This window comes from Columba livia, chromosome 19, assembly GCF_036013475.1.
Source record: "Columba livia isolate bColLiv1 breed racing homer chromosome 19, bColLiv1.pat.W.v2, whole genome shotgun sequence".
In the NCBI taxonomy this organism is placed as follows: Eukaryota; Metazoa; Chordata; class Aves; order Columbiformes; family Columbidae; genus Columba; species Columba livia.
Window position 1 is genome coordinate 867,501 of NC_088620.1, and position 15,681 is coordinate 883,181.

General features: G+C 50.3%; 1 protein-coding gene across 8 annotated transcripts in view; it reads left to right on the plus strand.

Annotated features, from left to right (window-relative positions):
- Nucleotides 1-15,681, plus strand: part of MAPKAP1 (MAPK associated protein 1) — a 79,985-nt gene that overhangs the window by 20,925 nt on the left and 43,379 nt on the right. For all 8 annotated transcript variants that reach the window (XM_065035346.1, XM_065035350.1, XM_065035351.1 and 5 more), the window contains 2 exons: nucleotides 10,327-10,499; nucleotides 14,116-14,292. In XM_065035346.1, the coding sequence (XP_064891418.1) occupies nucleotides 10,327-10,499; nucleotides 14,116-14,292 (350 nt within the window). The remainder of the gene's footprint in view (nucleotides 1-10,326; nucleotides 10,500-14,115; nucleotides 14,293-15,681) is intronic.

The following is a 15,681-nucleotide window of genomic DNA, read 5'->3' on the forward strand; positions in this document are numbered from 1 at the left end:
ATTTATCTGTCTCGAGGCAATAAATGTGTTTCAGCAGATTAAATACTGACTTCTTTATAAACCCCTGTTTTCTCAAACCTCTTATCAGCAGCACTTGGCAGTAATCACACCTAAGGAAACTTATAATTTTCCTCAAGGAGGTGACACTGACAGAATTAAAAATGAAGGAGCCCCCTGAAAAGCCAGTTCATTACAAATTAAGAGTGGTCCCAGCGAAGCGGTGGGCTGGGGCGTGTCGAGCAGCGATACGCGAGAGAAACCCGGCATTTGAAGCTGTCAGAGCCCGGAGCAGAGCTGGCCGGGAACAAATTAATCACATATTGTCAACGCAAAGTTGCATCAAATTAACACATCGAATTCCAGCATATTAATGTGAGAATGCTTTCACCTGATTATTACTGCAAACCAGTGCCACTCTCTGACTGCAAAGATATAATTAAATTGCTAAATAGAAAGTGCATATAATATCTCTGCGTGCATTTAGGATGCATGAGCTGAAAAGATCACATCCCACTAAGTGACAGTTCCTATTTGTAGGAAAACTTTACTTTTTTTTCCACTCTCTTATTTACTTGGGAGTATTAGAGTATGGAATTAGAAAAGTTGGCCGTGTTTGCGCGCCGTACAGCGCAGGTGAAGCGCGGCTGTAGTTGAACCGGTTTGCCGTGATTCGCTTGGCTCTTCCCGCGCTGTGACGGGGAACGGGGGGGGACCCGGAGGCGCTCCCGGGTTGTGACAGCACGTGGACGAGCGGGTGCCGGTACCCACTGGAGATGCTGCCGGGTGATCTTACAGGGGTTCCTGGCCGGGTTCATTGAAATAAACCGCACTTAAAATCTCTTGAAGTCAGATCAGAACTTTAAAATAGTTTTTATAATGTGCTTGTTAATCTTTCGGCTGAATCATAGCTCATTTTATTCTGTCTAATTGATTTTTAGCAATTTACTAATGTCATCTTTCCCTTAATTACAGATCAAACAAATGAAAAACATGTTCACAAGTTAAGGTTCTTAAAAGCCAAGAAATAGGGATCTGTTTCATTAGCAAATGTTTGTAACGTCTGCTGTTTGCAGGGTTGGGTGTATGTAGTCAACGTGATTATTGGGAGACACATTCTGAGGGCGAGAAGTGCTTTTGGAGTTGTTCAGTCTTTCAGACCGAGCTTCGCTGTCACCTGCGCTTGGGAAATAACTGTAAAGCATTGCCACTAATTACAGGGTGGAGACTCTTCTCTAGGTCTGTTCAAGCACCAAAATACCGATAATCAAAGAATTCTGGTTCTGTAGTTAAACATTACATGTGAATGTAATTGTTTTATTCTTGTTTCCGTTGTCAATTTAGATTTTCTTACTTTTTTGTGTATTTATTTAAGATGTTATTAAATATTCCCCACTCAGAATTCATAAAGGCGATACAATGATCTCGTTTGTTCCTGTAGCATTCTGCAGGGCGGAGGCGCTGAGACATCTCTCACTGAGGAGCGGTTCAGGTTCTTCTAGGAACTGGATTCTGATCTTTTGGAGAGCAAATAGTTTGATTTAACAGAGGACACGGGCATTTATTCTTTTGTTCATCAGTTTTTGAACTACAGAAACTTTGACCACATTGCTGGGAGTGCAGTTGTTTCAATTTAGTTTGGTTAGTTGCCAGTGAGGCACGTTCATTTAATATAACCAAGTTTTCCCCCGCCACGTGTTTCGTCCCGGGCAGCGGGTGTGCGCCGCGTGTGCTGTGTGAGTTCCGTGAGCCGTGTGTGCGCCGTGTGAGCTCCATGAGCCGCGTGCGCTGTGTGCGTGCCGCGTGAGTTCCGTGAGCCGTGTGTGCCGTGCGAGCTCCATGAGCCGTGTGCGCCGTGCGAGCTCCATGAGCCGTGTGCGCCGTGCGAGCTCCATGAGCCGTGTGCGCCGTGCGAGCTCCATGAGCCGTGTGTGCCGTGCGAGCTCCATGAGCCGTGTGTGCCGTGCGAGCTCCATGAGCCGTGTGTGCCGTGCGAGCTCCCATGAGCCGTGTGTGCCGTGCGAGCTCCATGAGCCGTGTGCGCCATGCGAGCTCCATGAGCTGCGTGCACCATGCGTGCGCCGCCGTGTGAGCTCCATGAGCCATGTGCGCCGTGCGAGCTCCATGAGCTGCGTGCACCATGCGTGCGCCGCCGTGCGAGCTCCATGAGCCGTGTGCGCCGTGCGAGCTCCATGAGCTGCGTGCACCATGCGTGCGCCGCCGTGTGAGCTCCATGAGCCGTGTGCGCCGTGCGAGCTCCATGAGCTGCGTGCACCATGCATGCGCCGCCGTGCGAGCTCCATGAGCCGTGTGTGCCGTGCGAGCTCCATGAGCTGCGTGCACCATGCATGCGCCGCCGTGCGAGCTCCATGAGCCGTGTGCGCCGTGTGAGCTCCATGAGCCGTGTGCGCCGTGCGAGCTCCATGAGCTGCGTGCACCATGCGTGCGCCGCCGTGTGAGCTCCATGAGCCGTGTGTGCCGTGCGAGCTCCATGAGCCGTGTGCGCCGTGCGAGCTCCATGAGCTGCGTGCACCATGCGTGCGCCGCCGTGTGAGCTCCATGAGCCGTGTGCGCCATGCGAGCTCCATGAGCTGCGTGCACCATGCGTGCGCCGCCGTGTGAGCTCCATGAGCCGTGTGCGCCGTGCGAGCTCCATGAGCCGCGTGCACCATGCGTGCGCCGCCGTGTGAGCTCCATGAGCCGTGTGTGCCGTGCGAGCTCCATGAGCCGTGTGTGCCGTGTGAGCTCCATGAGCCGTGTGCGCCGTGCGAGCTCCATGAGCCGCGTGCACCATGCGTGCGCCGCTGTGTGAGCTCCATGAGCCGTGCGTGCGCTGTGTGAGCTCGGTGTGCGCTGCGGTGTGCGCTCCCGGCAGTGCGGATCTCGTCCCGGGGACGCGCAGCCTGTGGCCCGCGGGACGGTGCAGGGGCCGATGCTGAGGCACCGTGGGCTGGTGAAAGCCCTGGGCCAGCAGCCCGGCTGCTGCAGCAGCCGCTGTCTGGGGTGGATCTGAAACTGAGAGGGGGAAAAGCTGTTGCGATAGTGTCACCAAACACTGCAGAACATATTTCCATATAAAAACCTTCCCGGGTAGGAAAATCCAGTTAATAACAATCTGGAGAAAATCCCGTAGTAAAACTTGAACATATGAACTATTAAGAGTTTAATTTGAGCGCTGGGGGAGATGATCTATCTGCATGGGCACAGTTAAAATGATGGGATTTCAGGCAGGTTTTACAGATGATTTTCTCTTTCTTTTCAAGAATAATTGAGTCATTTTAATGATAAGACTTGCGTGGCTTCTTTGAATGGACTGCATGGAATTAGTTGTAGCTTCGACTTTGAAATGTTTTGACAGAAAACGTATCATTTAGCTCATAAATTTTTTTCTAGCCTCTGCCTTTATTGTTTGTCCATTTTCTGCAAGGGACAACTTTGCTACTTCAGGTCGAATTCCAGGTACAGTTCTGTTTTCTTTGTTACCGCGCTCGTTTCCTTCTGCATGAGGGAGAATAATTACACAGAACATCTTTCCCAAGCAGCTGGAGTCGCATTCCAGCTGACGGCAGCACCTGCGCGGCCGGGGCCTCTGCCCGGGGCTGCGGTGCCGGCGTGCGGTGCCGGCGTGCGGTGCCAGGCTGCAGTGCCAGCCGGTCTGTGGTGCCAGGGTTGCGGTGCCGGGGTGCGGTGCCGATGCCGGTGTGCTCGGCAGGCGTAGCCACCGCCTCGTCCCGCCACTGCCCTTCCGTGAGCTTCAGATGGTAACGATGCCAGTGAATGCAAAGTGTCTGGGTTAGACTAATTAGAGGGATGATTTGTGAAACGCTGGCTATTTATTTAATTAATCACCAGCACAAAGCTATAAAACCCATATTTTAAAAATCCCTGTTAGTTTGCCATGTGGTTAATAGATTGTGGCACATTAAAAAGTGACACGGTGATGTATTAAAAATGTTCCACCTAAGGTTGGCTGATGTCCTCGAGGAACTCGAGCTGTCTGCGTTGTGCAGCACAAGCGTGGGATTAGAGCCTGATCTGTCGAAGGACTGAATATTTCTGAAAACATTTATCTCTTGTATAGCATCTGTTCATTAAAATATGTCGTGGCATATTTCTTAACCTGCAAGTAATGTTTACGGCGTAGGTTTAATTATAAGTTTTGTTGCATTTTGTTATTACAAAGAATAACTTTATTCTTCAGTATTAAATTGTGGTGGTTATTACTAAGTAAAATATAAATAATTCTTCTAAAGTAGGCCGTTCCTTCCCTTCACTCTGTGGAAACTAAGGGTGGTTTTGTGTAATGAATGCCTTTCTGTTGCAGCTATAGCAAGTGTATTTGATAAATCTGGATGTGTGTTTTCATCCTCCAGCAGCAGTAGCAGAGGTGACCGGCTCTGGTTTCCCATGGCGGTGAGCTCGGTGCCTGGTTCTCCGGTGAGCTCGGTGCCTGGTTCTCCGGTGAGCTCGGTGCCTGGTTCTCCGGTGAGCTCGGTGCCTGGTTCTCCGGTGAGCTCGGTGCCTGGTTCTCCGGTGAGCTCGGTGCCTGGTTCTCTGGTGAGCTCGGTGCCTGGTTCTCTGGTGAGCTCGGTGCCTGGTTCTCTGGTGAGCTCGGTGCCTGGTTCTCTGGTGAGCTCGGTGCCTGGTTCTCCGGTGAGCTCGGTGCCTGGTTCTCCGGTGAGCTCGGTGCCTGGTTCTCTGGTGAGCTCGGTGCCTGGTTCTCTGGTGAGCTCGGTGCCTGGTTCTCTGGTGAGCTCGGTGCCTGGTTCTCTGGTGAGCTCGGTGCCTGGTTCTCCGGTGAGCTCGGTGCCTGGTTCTCCGGTGAGCTCGGTGCCTGGTTCTCCGGTGAGCTCGGTGCCTGGTTCTCCGGTGAGCTCGGTGCCTGGTTCTCTGGTGAGCTCGGTGCCTGGTTCTCCGGTGAGCTCGGTGCCTGGTTCTCCGGTGAGCTCGGTGCCTGGTTCTCTGGTGAGCTCGGTGCCTGGTTCTCCGGTGAGCTCGGTGCCTGGTTCTCCGGTGAGCTCGGTGCCTGGTTCTCCGGTGAGCTCGGTGCCTGGTTCTCCGGTGAGCTCGGTGCCTGGTTCTCCGGTGAGCTCGGTGCCTGGTTCTCCGGTGAGCTCGGTGCCTGGTTCTCCGGTGAGCTCGGTGCCTGGTTCTCTGGTGAGCTCGGTGCCTGGTTTCCCATGGCAGCGAGCTCGGTGCCTGGTTTTCTGGGCAGTGCCAGAACATCCCTCCCAGTCCCGCAGGGGCTGAGCTGCTGACCTGGGAAATGTGTGTGGGGCCGGGGGATTAGAGATGGTCTGGGGCCCTTTGTCCTAAACCCGACACCTGCACCGATCTAAGCCAGGCCTGGGCTGCCAAGGGCACGGGCTCGGGGCTCCTCCCTCCCTTCCGAGTAAGATTTGTCAGAAAAAAGTACTGACAGGAAATCATATTCATACCGCTTTAAGTAAAACATGTTTTCATTGAAGAGGAGTTGTATGAATGAATGTGTTAATACGTGAACAAGAATTATGTGTCTCATTCTTTGCTCAGGACTTGGATAGTTTTGTTAGTTGTGGGGGTGGACGCCGGGAAGGAGCAGGCGGTGGTTGGGGCCCGTGGCTGTGGTTTGTCCGAGGGCACCGGAGGTGCGTGTGGCTGCGGTTCTGTGTTTAAGGGCACCGGGGGTGCGTGTGGCTGCGGTTCTGTGTTTAAGGGCAGCGGGGGTGCGTGTGGCTGCGGTTCTGTGTTTAAGGGCAGTGGAGGTGCGTGTGGCTGCGGTTCTGTGTTTAAGGGCAGCGGGGGTGCGTGTGGCTGCGGTTCTGTGTTTAAGGGCACTGGAGGTGTGTGTCAGCCACGCGGTGCCGGGGGCCAGGAGCCCGTCCAGCGCCGGAGCTTGTGCTTCTCAGCTGTGTGTTGTATAATTAACTGGTACATTAGGAGGGGGCTGGAATAAAACATGAGTATGTTAATGCAGCCTGGAGCTGATGTTGTAGCGATCATTGCGATGCAGATAACGCATTGCTCATAACTGCTGCTGCCGACTGGAGCCTTTGAAACATCTGGACCTTTAATTGAAAAATAGGGTGGTGCTGTACAAAGCAGACATGCGAAGTGAAGTCAACAATTTAGAATAAAAAATAATAGTGTGGTTTTTACCTTGTAGTTAAATATTCATACTTTGCTATGCTTTGTGTAACAGGAAATTACTGAGTTAAATTTTTATGAATAGTGACAGTGTGAATAAGATAAATTAAGTATTTAGCAACGTTAATGGAATTTTGCCCTGTGATGTGCTAACTCTGCAGCACATCACACTCTAGGACGGTACAGAGGAGAATGGCCCCTCGGGCAGGAGCGCGGAGGCGGCGCTGACACCGGTGACTGGCCGGGGCGCCAACGCCACCTGGAACCTGCGCCGCGCGGGTCCTGTCCCTGCGACCCCGCCAGCGCATCCACGGAGGACTTGGGAGTAACGCAGCACTCGTAGGGCTGCAGTAGTGAAACCCAGCCAGGTTAGCCACCTGCTGGGTGACAGCGGTCTGGTTTCACCACAGCAGGGTGCGGCGCGTTGGAGGACGCAGGGGCAGAGCCGCCTTTTCATGTTGGCACTAAGATGCAGGATGGCTCTGAGTATTGATATCACATTGATATCGCACATCATACTGATATCTGTGAGAGTTGGTGTTACGTGCGACTGAATGGGCGTTTCCCCAGGTCTGCTCTAGTGCCATGCACAGAAAATGAGCGCACTATTTATCGCTATTTAACCACCATACTGTGTGAGATGCTGTTCTGCTCACCCCGCCAAAATCTACTGGTTGCAGCTGCATGTGTCACTGCCGGTGGTGGGGCCAGGGGTGTGAGCCTGATGAACGTGTCCGTCCCCCGGGGCCGTGTGTCCGTCCCCCGGGGCCGTGTGTCCGCCCCGGGCCGTGTGCCGGTGTGTGGTTATGGTGCGCTGCCCCATGAGGGTTTCTGCCACGCGCTTACTGAAAGATTTTAAGGTATTTGATGATTTAGACTAAAAAATGCAGAGGGTTTAATTTGATAGCCCTGCTTTTTCTGCTCAGCCCCTCAAGAGCCGTTCTGCTTGCGAGTGAACGTGACTGTTTCGTTCTCAATTATTTTGGATGAAGAAATAATTGCACTAATTTTTTTTTTTTTAAAGTCAAGAGCTTAGAAAATGATGCTTTTCAATGGTCGTCTTAGAACAATATAGTCCTTTGTATTGCCATAAACATCTGTGCTCTAATCTGTTAGAACTTTGGTTTGCGTTGTAAATGCTGAGTTAATATAGTTCAATTTTTTCCCCTTCATATATTTTCTATATGTTGTTTATATGCATATGTCAGTGAGTTATGTTGAGGAGGTGACTGCTGGATCACGTAGCCCATTAAGTTCCCTGTCACCTAAACCAAAAGCATTTCACTGAGTTTAAAAGTGAGGAGAAATTTAACATTTGGAGAAGGACAAGCGTTTCTTCCCGTTTTGTGTAGCGTTTAGCATTGTTTGCTGGGAGGTGAGTCAATGACTTGAATTAATTATAATTACCGAAGAGACATATACTGATTGAGCAAATAAAGTAGTAAGCTCATTCGTGCCAAGGCCATCTAATTAAATGCTAACTTTGGATAAGCTGGATGTGCATGAAAGATTAAGAGGTTTTTATGACTCCCACTAAATAATGATTCAGTAAAATCTTTGCATTATATCACTAGAACATCTAATCTTAAAGTGATATAACATTTAGTCACAGAACTCTATTATACAGGAAGATGCAGTGAATTCTTGTTGAAGACGAATGGGTTCTCGTAGGTGATGTTTCCGGCGGTGCGTGAACGTTCGCAGCGGCGCTGGGCACGGTGGGGCGGACACGCGCCCGGGGCCAGTGGGCTGGACACGCGCCCGGGGCCGGTGGGATGGACACGCGCCCGGGGCCGGTGGGAGGGACACGCGCCCGGGGCCGGTGGGAGGGACACGCGCCCGGGGCCGGTGGGAGGGACACACGCCCGGGGCCGGTGGGGTGGACACGCGCCCGGGGCCGGTGGGATGGACGCGCGCCCGGGCGTGTGATGGGCGAGCTCAGACTGCGGGACAGCACTAGGTAGCCTTAAAAGAATCCATTAATTAAAATAGTAAGAAAATTCTCTATGATTTATCGTATGTTTTCTGTATGTCCAGTTACTCCTCGCTTCTTTAAAGGACTGGTGGAATATAACATTTCTAACAATAAAAGCTTAATGGAATCAGATTTGTGATTTCCTAGAAAATTAACGAGATATTTTGTCAATTTTATTCCAGACTTCATTTATCAGAATATACAGTGTCCAGTGACAAGCTAAAAGAATTTTTTGACAAATTAACTATGCCACAGGTGACAGATCAGGAAAATGTTAATTTAACAGCCCCTTTATGCTTCCCAGATTTATTGGAGGCTATTAAGGAAACTCCAAATGGTAAGGCCCCTGGCCCTGAATAGATTTTCCATTGAATTTTATACAGGATCTATTAATAAAGTTTGCTGCTGCCTTTTTGAATACAGGTAACCGTGCTTTATCTCCTGGCTCTGCTCGGCGGTTACAGCTGGAATACGGTTTTTGGTTGGCAGAGAAGGGCGGTTGCGGTTCCATGGTGTGCGTGAGCTGGTTCTGATCGGTTCCCTGAGCGCCGTGGAAAACCCACAAGCGTGACCTTAGAGGCCTTTTGTTCGGCCCACAGCCCCTGGGCGAGGACGAGGGAGGTGGTTGAAACGGGCGGAGGAGGTACGAGGTGCGGGGGTAGAGGTGGCGAAGAGCAAAGAGGAGTTGATTTTGAGAACAGCAGACGCAAAGCTCCAGCCCAGCGTGGGGCGAGGAGCACGGGCGAGCCCTGGGAAAGGTGACATTTCCCTCCTGTTTGTGGCGGTTGTGAGATCGGTCCCGAGGAGGCCTTCAGTGTGTCAATACGTGTTTGTTGGTTATGAGCTTACTGGTCAGTACTTGTAGTAGCGGCTAATGGGATAATCTGGTCCTTTTGGTGACTGGTTACAGTTCTTGGCACGTGTGTCCTTCCCTGTTTTGCTGCTGCGTGTGTCGGTTGTAACCTTTGTAACCTTTGTAACCTTGGCTTCGAGTTACCTTGGCATCTGCTGGTCCATTTTCTTTGGGTTTTCTATTAGCAAGACGAAGCATCACTTATGATGCTGCCGTCCTTGGATTTAAATACGTGACCAACTTAGCCTGCCGAGGAGGCACATCAGTTTCCGTGATAACTGCTGGTCCCGTTGAGGTGCAGATGGGGTTGGAGCGGCAGGTGTGGGCTGACGCGGTGTCGGCAGCACGAGCGGTGCCCGCGGTTCCTGCGCCGGGACACGGGATCCGCACCGGGCCACCCGGTTCCCTGGTCCGGACCCGTCAGCCGCGGTCGCTGGGGGGCGGTTCCTCTGGGAGGGGGGTCGTGCTGCGGGTGGATCCTGCGGGAGCATCTGAAGGCTCGATCGCCTTATCCAGACCAGGTGATGGAACGTCCCGAGGTCCGTCACAAATATAACATTTCCTTTTAAAACCCCTGGTTCCCTCTCGCCTTAAAAACATGGGAAGGGGAGGTGGCTGCACCATGAACGTGCTTGCTTAAAAAGCAAATTCATTATATTTGGATGGATTTTAAGAATACTTTCAGCTATGCTAGTATGAATAACTTTCATCTTTCAATTCCTATTATTTCTCTAATTCATAATCACACTGAAGGATCAAATGGTTTTTAACAATATGTTGAAATTAGCACATGGCATTTAACTCCCTGTTTTACGCTCTCATCACAGATTTATGGTATTGAATCCTTTTATTCTGTTACTTAGAATTCTGAGTGATTAACTCAAGTAATACTTTCTTCTCTCCGGGCACATATACGTGCAGAGATAGATGGGATATATAGGTAGGTCGGGTGCTGCTGAGGAGGGGCGCGGGCTGTGCGGTGGGGTCTGTGCAGAGCGGACGGGTTTACCAGCGCGGTGCCGCCTGCGGTGCGCTCGCCGTCTCTTCTCAGGCACACTTGGCCGTTCCCTATTTCCCCCATCCCACCTTTTTGATACTTCTTTTTCAATCCTGCAAGAACATGTGATCTTGCAGTGAAGTTCAGACTTTTGATGGAAACCTGTGAAATCATTGCCAAACGTTTCATATATTGTTTTTACAGGCACATTCAACAGCAGCCAAAGAATTGGAATTCAAACATTCAAGCTTCTTCCAGTTTTAAGTTGTAGCGGTGTATTTAATCTTTCTACTGAAAAGGGTTCCGTCCGCACTGGATTCTGTATTAGCTCTGTCGTACTTCTCTTATACATTCTAATGAAACGTGTTTTCTCTACAGGGTCACGTTGGTACAACGGCAACCAAAAAAATCGATGTCTACCTCCCCCTGCACGCGAGCCAGGACAAGCTGCAGCCCATGACGGTGGTGACGATCGCCAACGCCAAGGTGCACGACTTGATCGGGCTCATCTGCTGGCAGTACACGAGCGAGGGCCGGGAGCCCAAGCTGAAGTAATGCCCTTTCCTTTCTACATCCTCAGCTCTCGTTTTCTCTGCAGCCTTTTTGTGCCATGAAATGGGTTTCCATGTCAGTGTTTTTATAGACAGACAACCTGCACGTTTATCGGTGTTTCCTTTAGAGCAGTACATGTGCGTCCATATCCATTTCTCCTTCAATTAAAGTAGCAGGTACTGTATAACGAAAAGCACATGAAACCATGGATCTGTAAATGAATCATAATTTGAAACCGCTCTGTGTAAAAACAATCCAAGTCTTCTCTCTTTAGCCGTCTTGGTGACATTTTTGGTGTGAAGTCCCATCATTTTTGGCGGCGCTGCTCTTTTGGTGCAGAACTGCAGGGTTTGCTCTTGCAGGGTCTCCGCAGGCATTTCGGAGCCGTTCTCTGCAGACACAGAGATGTCTCAGAGGTTAAACGCTGCCCTTTGCTTTGTCATTTTTTTACACTGGAGAAGAAATATAAAGTGGTTTGCTGTTTCATTTGCTGTTATTAATTTCTGTTCGTTACATCGTAAGTTCAAAAATGTGTCCTTTGTGTGTGATTAGCTTATTTTTTAACAAGTAAGACAGCACTAGTGCCAGGTACCAAAGCTCAGAGAAAGGGGCAGAGCCTCCAGATTGCAAGAAGTTTGTTTTCTTGTGTAGTTCTTCATTATTTCTCATGTCTCCATCTTCTTGTAGCCTTGCTGCCCGTCCTGTAGCGAGGGCTGATTTCACTGTAGATCAGTTCTCATCATTTCCGAATAAGGAAAGAGCTCGTGTAGGTCGCACATTCTACATTTGCTATTTGTTCCTGATTTAGTCAGTTTAGAATAGAAAAAGAAACAATTGAGATCATTGTGACACTTCACTAAAATACATATAGAGAATGCTTCAAATCTCAGGTGCAGTGCGTGCAGGGTGACAGAGATACCTACTAGGAACACAACAGGAGAATAACGAGGAGGTGTTAGACTTTGTAATTAAGAGAAACAACCCCTCTGTCTTTAGGAAAAGAATACATTACTGCCTAATTCTTTTTCCTCAAAGGCAATGTAAGAGTCTGAAATGAATAAGTACTAGTTGACAGCTTGGAGAAGGTTTTGTATTCAGTTAGGCTGCCTCTTTTTGTTATAATTGTATTCTGTTTGTCTCTATTCAGTGTCTTGATCTGAGGAACAGACTTAGCAACCCTGTTCTTGGTCTCTTAACGTGAGTTTTGGTCGTAACCCGCTGGACGGTTCCCTCGCCAAGCCCTGGCAGACGTGCTCTCGTGGTTCCACCTGCAAAAAATGAACAAAATCCCTTTCTAGAAATAAATTAATAGTGAGATGCAAAGTTCATATAAGCTTACTGCTTTTAGAAGTCAGGCACGCTGCTCAGCCCGGCAGTTGTGCTTTCCCTTTCTGTCCATAGTGAACTCGGATTCTCAAGACTCTGCACGTTGCAGTTTGAAGCCTCAAGTCCAGGACTTGGCTCTCACCCTGTGGGTTTGAGATGCTGAACAGTTTTACCCTGGGCCTGTGTTTTCTGTGTAGTGTTCAGGAACCCACTCCATGTTTGAAGACGTTTGTAACCCCTTGAATTTATCACTTTCAGCCGCCATTGTGTATTTTCAGTATCATGGGTGGCAGATAAGTTGTTGTCAGCACCCGCATTTTTTGGGGTTGCTTTGTGACCCTGCTGGCTGCCTTCTGTTGCCTGCATGGGCACGCAGTCCTCCGGCTTTAATGAGAATGATGCGAGTGCCTCCGGCACCGAGTGCAATGTTCACTGTATTCATGCGGGGCTGTAAGCTGCGGCGCCGGAGCTCTGCCCGAGCAAGGGGCTGGAGCGCGGCGCCGCGGGGCACGGCCGGAGAGCACGGCCGGAGGGCATGGCCGCGGGGCACGGCTGCGGGGCACAGCCGGAGGGCACGGCCGGAGGGCACGGCCGGGGGGCACGGCCGGAGGGCACGGCTGCGGGGCACGGCTGCAGGGGCCGGGGCCGTCCAGCAGCGGGGACTGTGCGTGGCGCCGAGCTGCGCATGGCAGCGTGCAGAGCTGGGCCTCTGTGTTCTAGAAACCCGAACAAATCGGAGAAGGACCCCAAAACCCTGCCAGGCATCTCCCGTTGTCATTCACAGCCTTGTTGTTGAGCTGCTTCCGCAAGCCCCGGCCGGGGTGTCAGAGCCCCGGGCCACCACAGTCCCCTCCCCAGCGCCGCTTTTCACCCGTTTCCCTAAAAGTTAATTAAGCTCTTGGAAGAAGTTAAACATTAATTCTACAGCAATGTTCCAGTTGTTCATGACAGTCCAGAGACTCGTGGAACTTTCTTTAATAGTATTGCAGAATTTTCAAAATTCAGAGAGACAAACATTGCTGCGTTACCTTTTTGTTAGCGAATTCACAGCCTACATTAATAGTAATGCATCATTATTACCTGTTTTATGTAATAAATGTCTTAGTTGTGACAAGGTGCATATAGAGCACCCAGACTGAGCGCTCTCAGTAAAGCACACTTGCAACCAAAGGTTTGTGAATTAATTGAGAAAATTGCAAATCAGGTAGTCAGCGAAATAATTCATTGTCACATCCAATCAATAAACTTTGTAAATCAACTCATTTAATTCAAAAAATGATCTATATAGATCAAGCAACCAATTAAACAATTAGCATACACTTTGCAATTAATTAATTTAAGCATCAATCATGCAATTAAAACTCCAAATTTAAACTATGGAGTTTGAGACACTGCCACGTGAACGCTGCAGCCCCCCGTCGTGGCCGTGGCAAGTGCCTGAACGGGGCAAGAGCGCTTACTCAACTCAGTAGCTTACGCGTTAGCCTTTGAAATAGATTTTAATATTAGGAAAATGTTATTAAGGCTCTGTTTGCTCTCTACAGGTACTTATTTCCCTATGGGCTCTTGTTTGTGGGAAGGAAGGGGCCTGGGCTCTGCCTTCGTGTTTTCTTCACGCTGTATCTGTTTAACGCTTCCTGTGTTATTTAGTCCTGCATGTTAGTCTATACCAATTTTCAGCTGGTTTTATTAGTGGTGGTTTGCCTGTTTAGCTTTTTAGAAAAGGCAGATTTCTGCTGGTCATTGGTCCTGTGTTGAACAGACGTTTTACTTTGTCTGTGGTTTATTAGGCTGTTTGCCTGCCCAGGAGCCTGCTCGGCTTTTCAAGCCTGCGGTCGGTGAACTTTCAGTTGCTGGTTGTGTGAGAAAATAGGCACTGCTTGTTTGTCTGTAATTCTAAAACCTAACGGTCATACAAAGAAATAGATTTTCCTAAATGGAGCAATATTGCTTCCAGCTTTATGCAGTCATGAAACTTTCATAACTTGGGTGTATTTTATCGCCATCAGTCTTTTCCTTGCAGTCCAGCTAATGATGGAGAGGACTCTTGGCTTTACGCTGAGGTTTTGGGGTTTCTTCTGTTCCCACGTGGTTGTGGTAGCAAGATATGTTGGGCCTTTGTTGTGACACATTTATACATTAATACGTGCTCTCAGTGGCCTTTAAGTGTGTCACCCCGTGCCAGGCGTGTCTGCCGAGGGGTTTTCTGCAGCACTTGGCTGCTGGCGTTGCTGGGCTGAGCCGGCTCGGCCGCCTGGCTCCCTCTGAGCCACCTGTTCTGTGTTCCAGCGACAACGTCAACGCGTACTGCCTGCACATCGCCGAGGACGACGGGGAGGTGGACACGGACTTTCCGCCCCTGGACTCCAACGAGCCCATCCACAAGTTTGGCTTCAGCACCCTGGCCCTGGTGGAGAAGTATTCGTCCCCCGGGCTGGCGGCCAAGCAGTCGCTCTTCGTGCGCATGTGAGTATGGGAAGCGCGTGGCTGTGCCGGTCGCTGCTCCGCTCCTGCAGCCGGGCACGGGGACATGGAGGGGACGCCAAGGGGCCGGTTCTGCGCTGCTGGTTCTGCGCGGCCGTGCCCGCTCTGGGGACGCGCTGCCGGCAGCGCTGGGCCGTGCCCGCTCTGGGGACGCGCTGCCGGCAGCGCTGGGCCATGCCCGCTCTGGGGACACGCTGCCGGCAGCGCTGGGCCATGCCCGCTCTGGGGACACGCTGCTGGTTCTGCACGGCCGTGCCCGCTCTGGGGACACGCTGCCGGCAGCGCTCGGCCGTGCCGGGCCCGGGGCGTCTGAAACTGCAGACATGAAAACTGGGGGGGGAGAACGTTGAACTGTTGCACTGCTGCTGGGAGATGTTTGGAGTTTACACAAACCATGAGCTCATAATCTTCATTTTGCTCCAGCCATGCTGCTTATCTATGAAAAATCTGTTCTGAATAATAAATGAAATCAGGTATATAATAGCTTCAGAGAGTTAAAATCATGAAGTCATTCATGTTGGATATCCAGAGCCCTTTTTGACAGGTATTAAGAACTGATCTTGCTAGTCACTTTTGACTTATTTTGGGAAAATGTACTGAATTTTAGCAGAGAAAAAAAAGTGTACTCATGGTGTTTGGCTATTCCACATACGAGAGACCTCAACATCTTCTTTCAAAGCCCGATAGACAAAGTAGTAAATTCCATGCAATCAAAAGGATCGTGAGTGTTCATTGCAGGTAGACCAGCTGCAAAGCCTGTATCATTAGGAGACTGAATTGTTGATGATTTATCTGAAGAAGTCGTCTCTCTTTCTCAAGTGCCTGCTGCCTAAACCCCTGTTGCCGGCACTCGGTACCTGCGCGGGGCTGGGGACCCGGGGCTGGGGACCCGGGGCAGGGGCAGCTGAGGTTTGGAGCGGTGCTGCCCGCGGCGCCGGCGGCTGCTGGGGGCAGATCCGGGGCCAGCTGCCGGTCCTGCAAAAGAAACGGGAAATACTTTGCCCTGACATAGTTCGTGCTTGTGTGAGGACCTTCCTTCTAACTTGGGAGGTCCTGCTGATGAGAAACAAGACAACTGCATCATGGCAAGTAGTGCTTCTCTGAGAGGGCTTCTTTCTGTGTCCGCATGTTAATTTGAAATTTCTTGTACTTCCTATGTGAATAGTTATTCGTAAATAGTTCAATTTAAATTATAATTTTTAATGTGTCCCCTAGAGTAGAGAATTACTTGATCATCACTACTGTGAGTTTAAATGTGCGTGCTGTCTTATTTTCATAGGGATTTGTTCTAAATTCTACATCATCTTGCTCCCATGTCGTCCCACTAGTGCACGTAATTGTGGTTTTACGTGTTGCAGCTCCTTTCTTTCC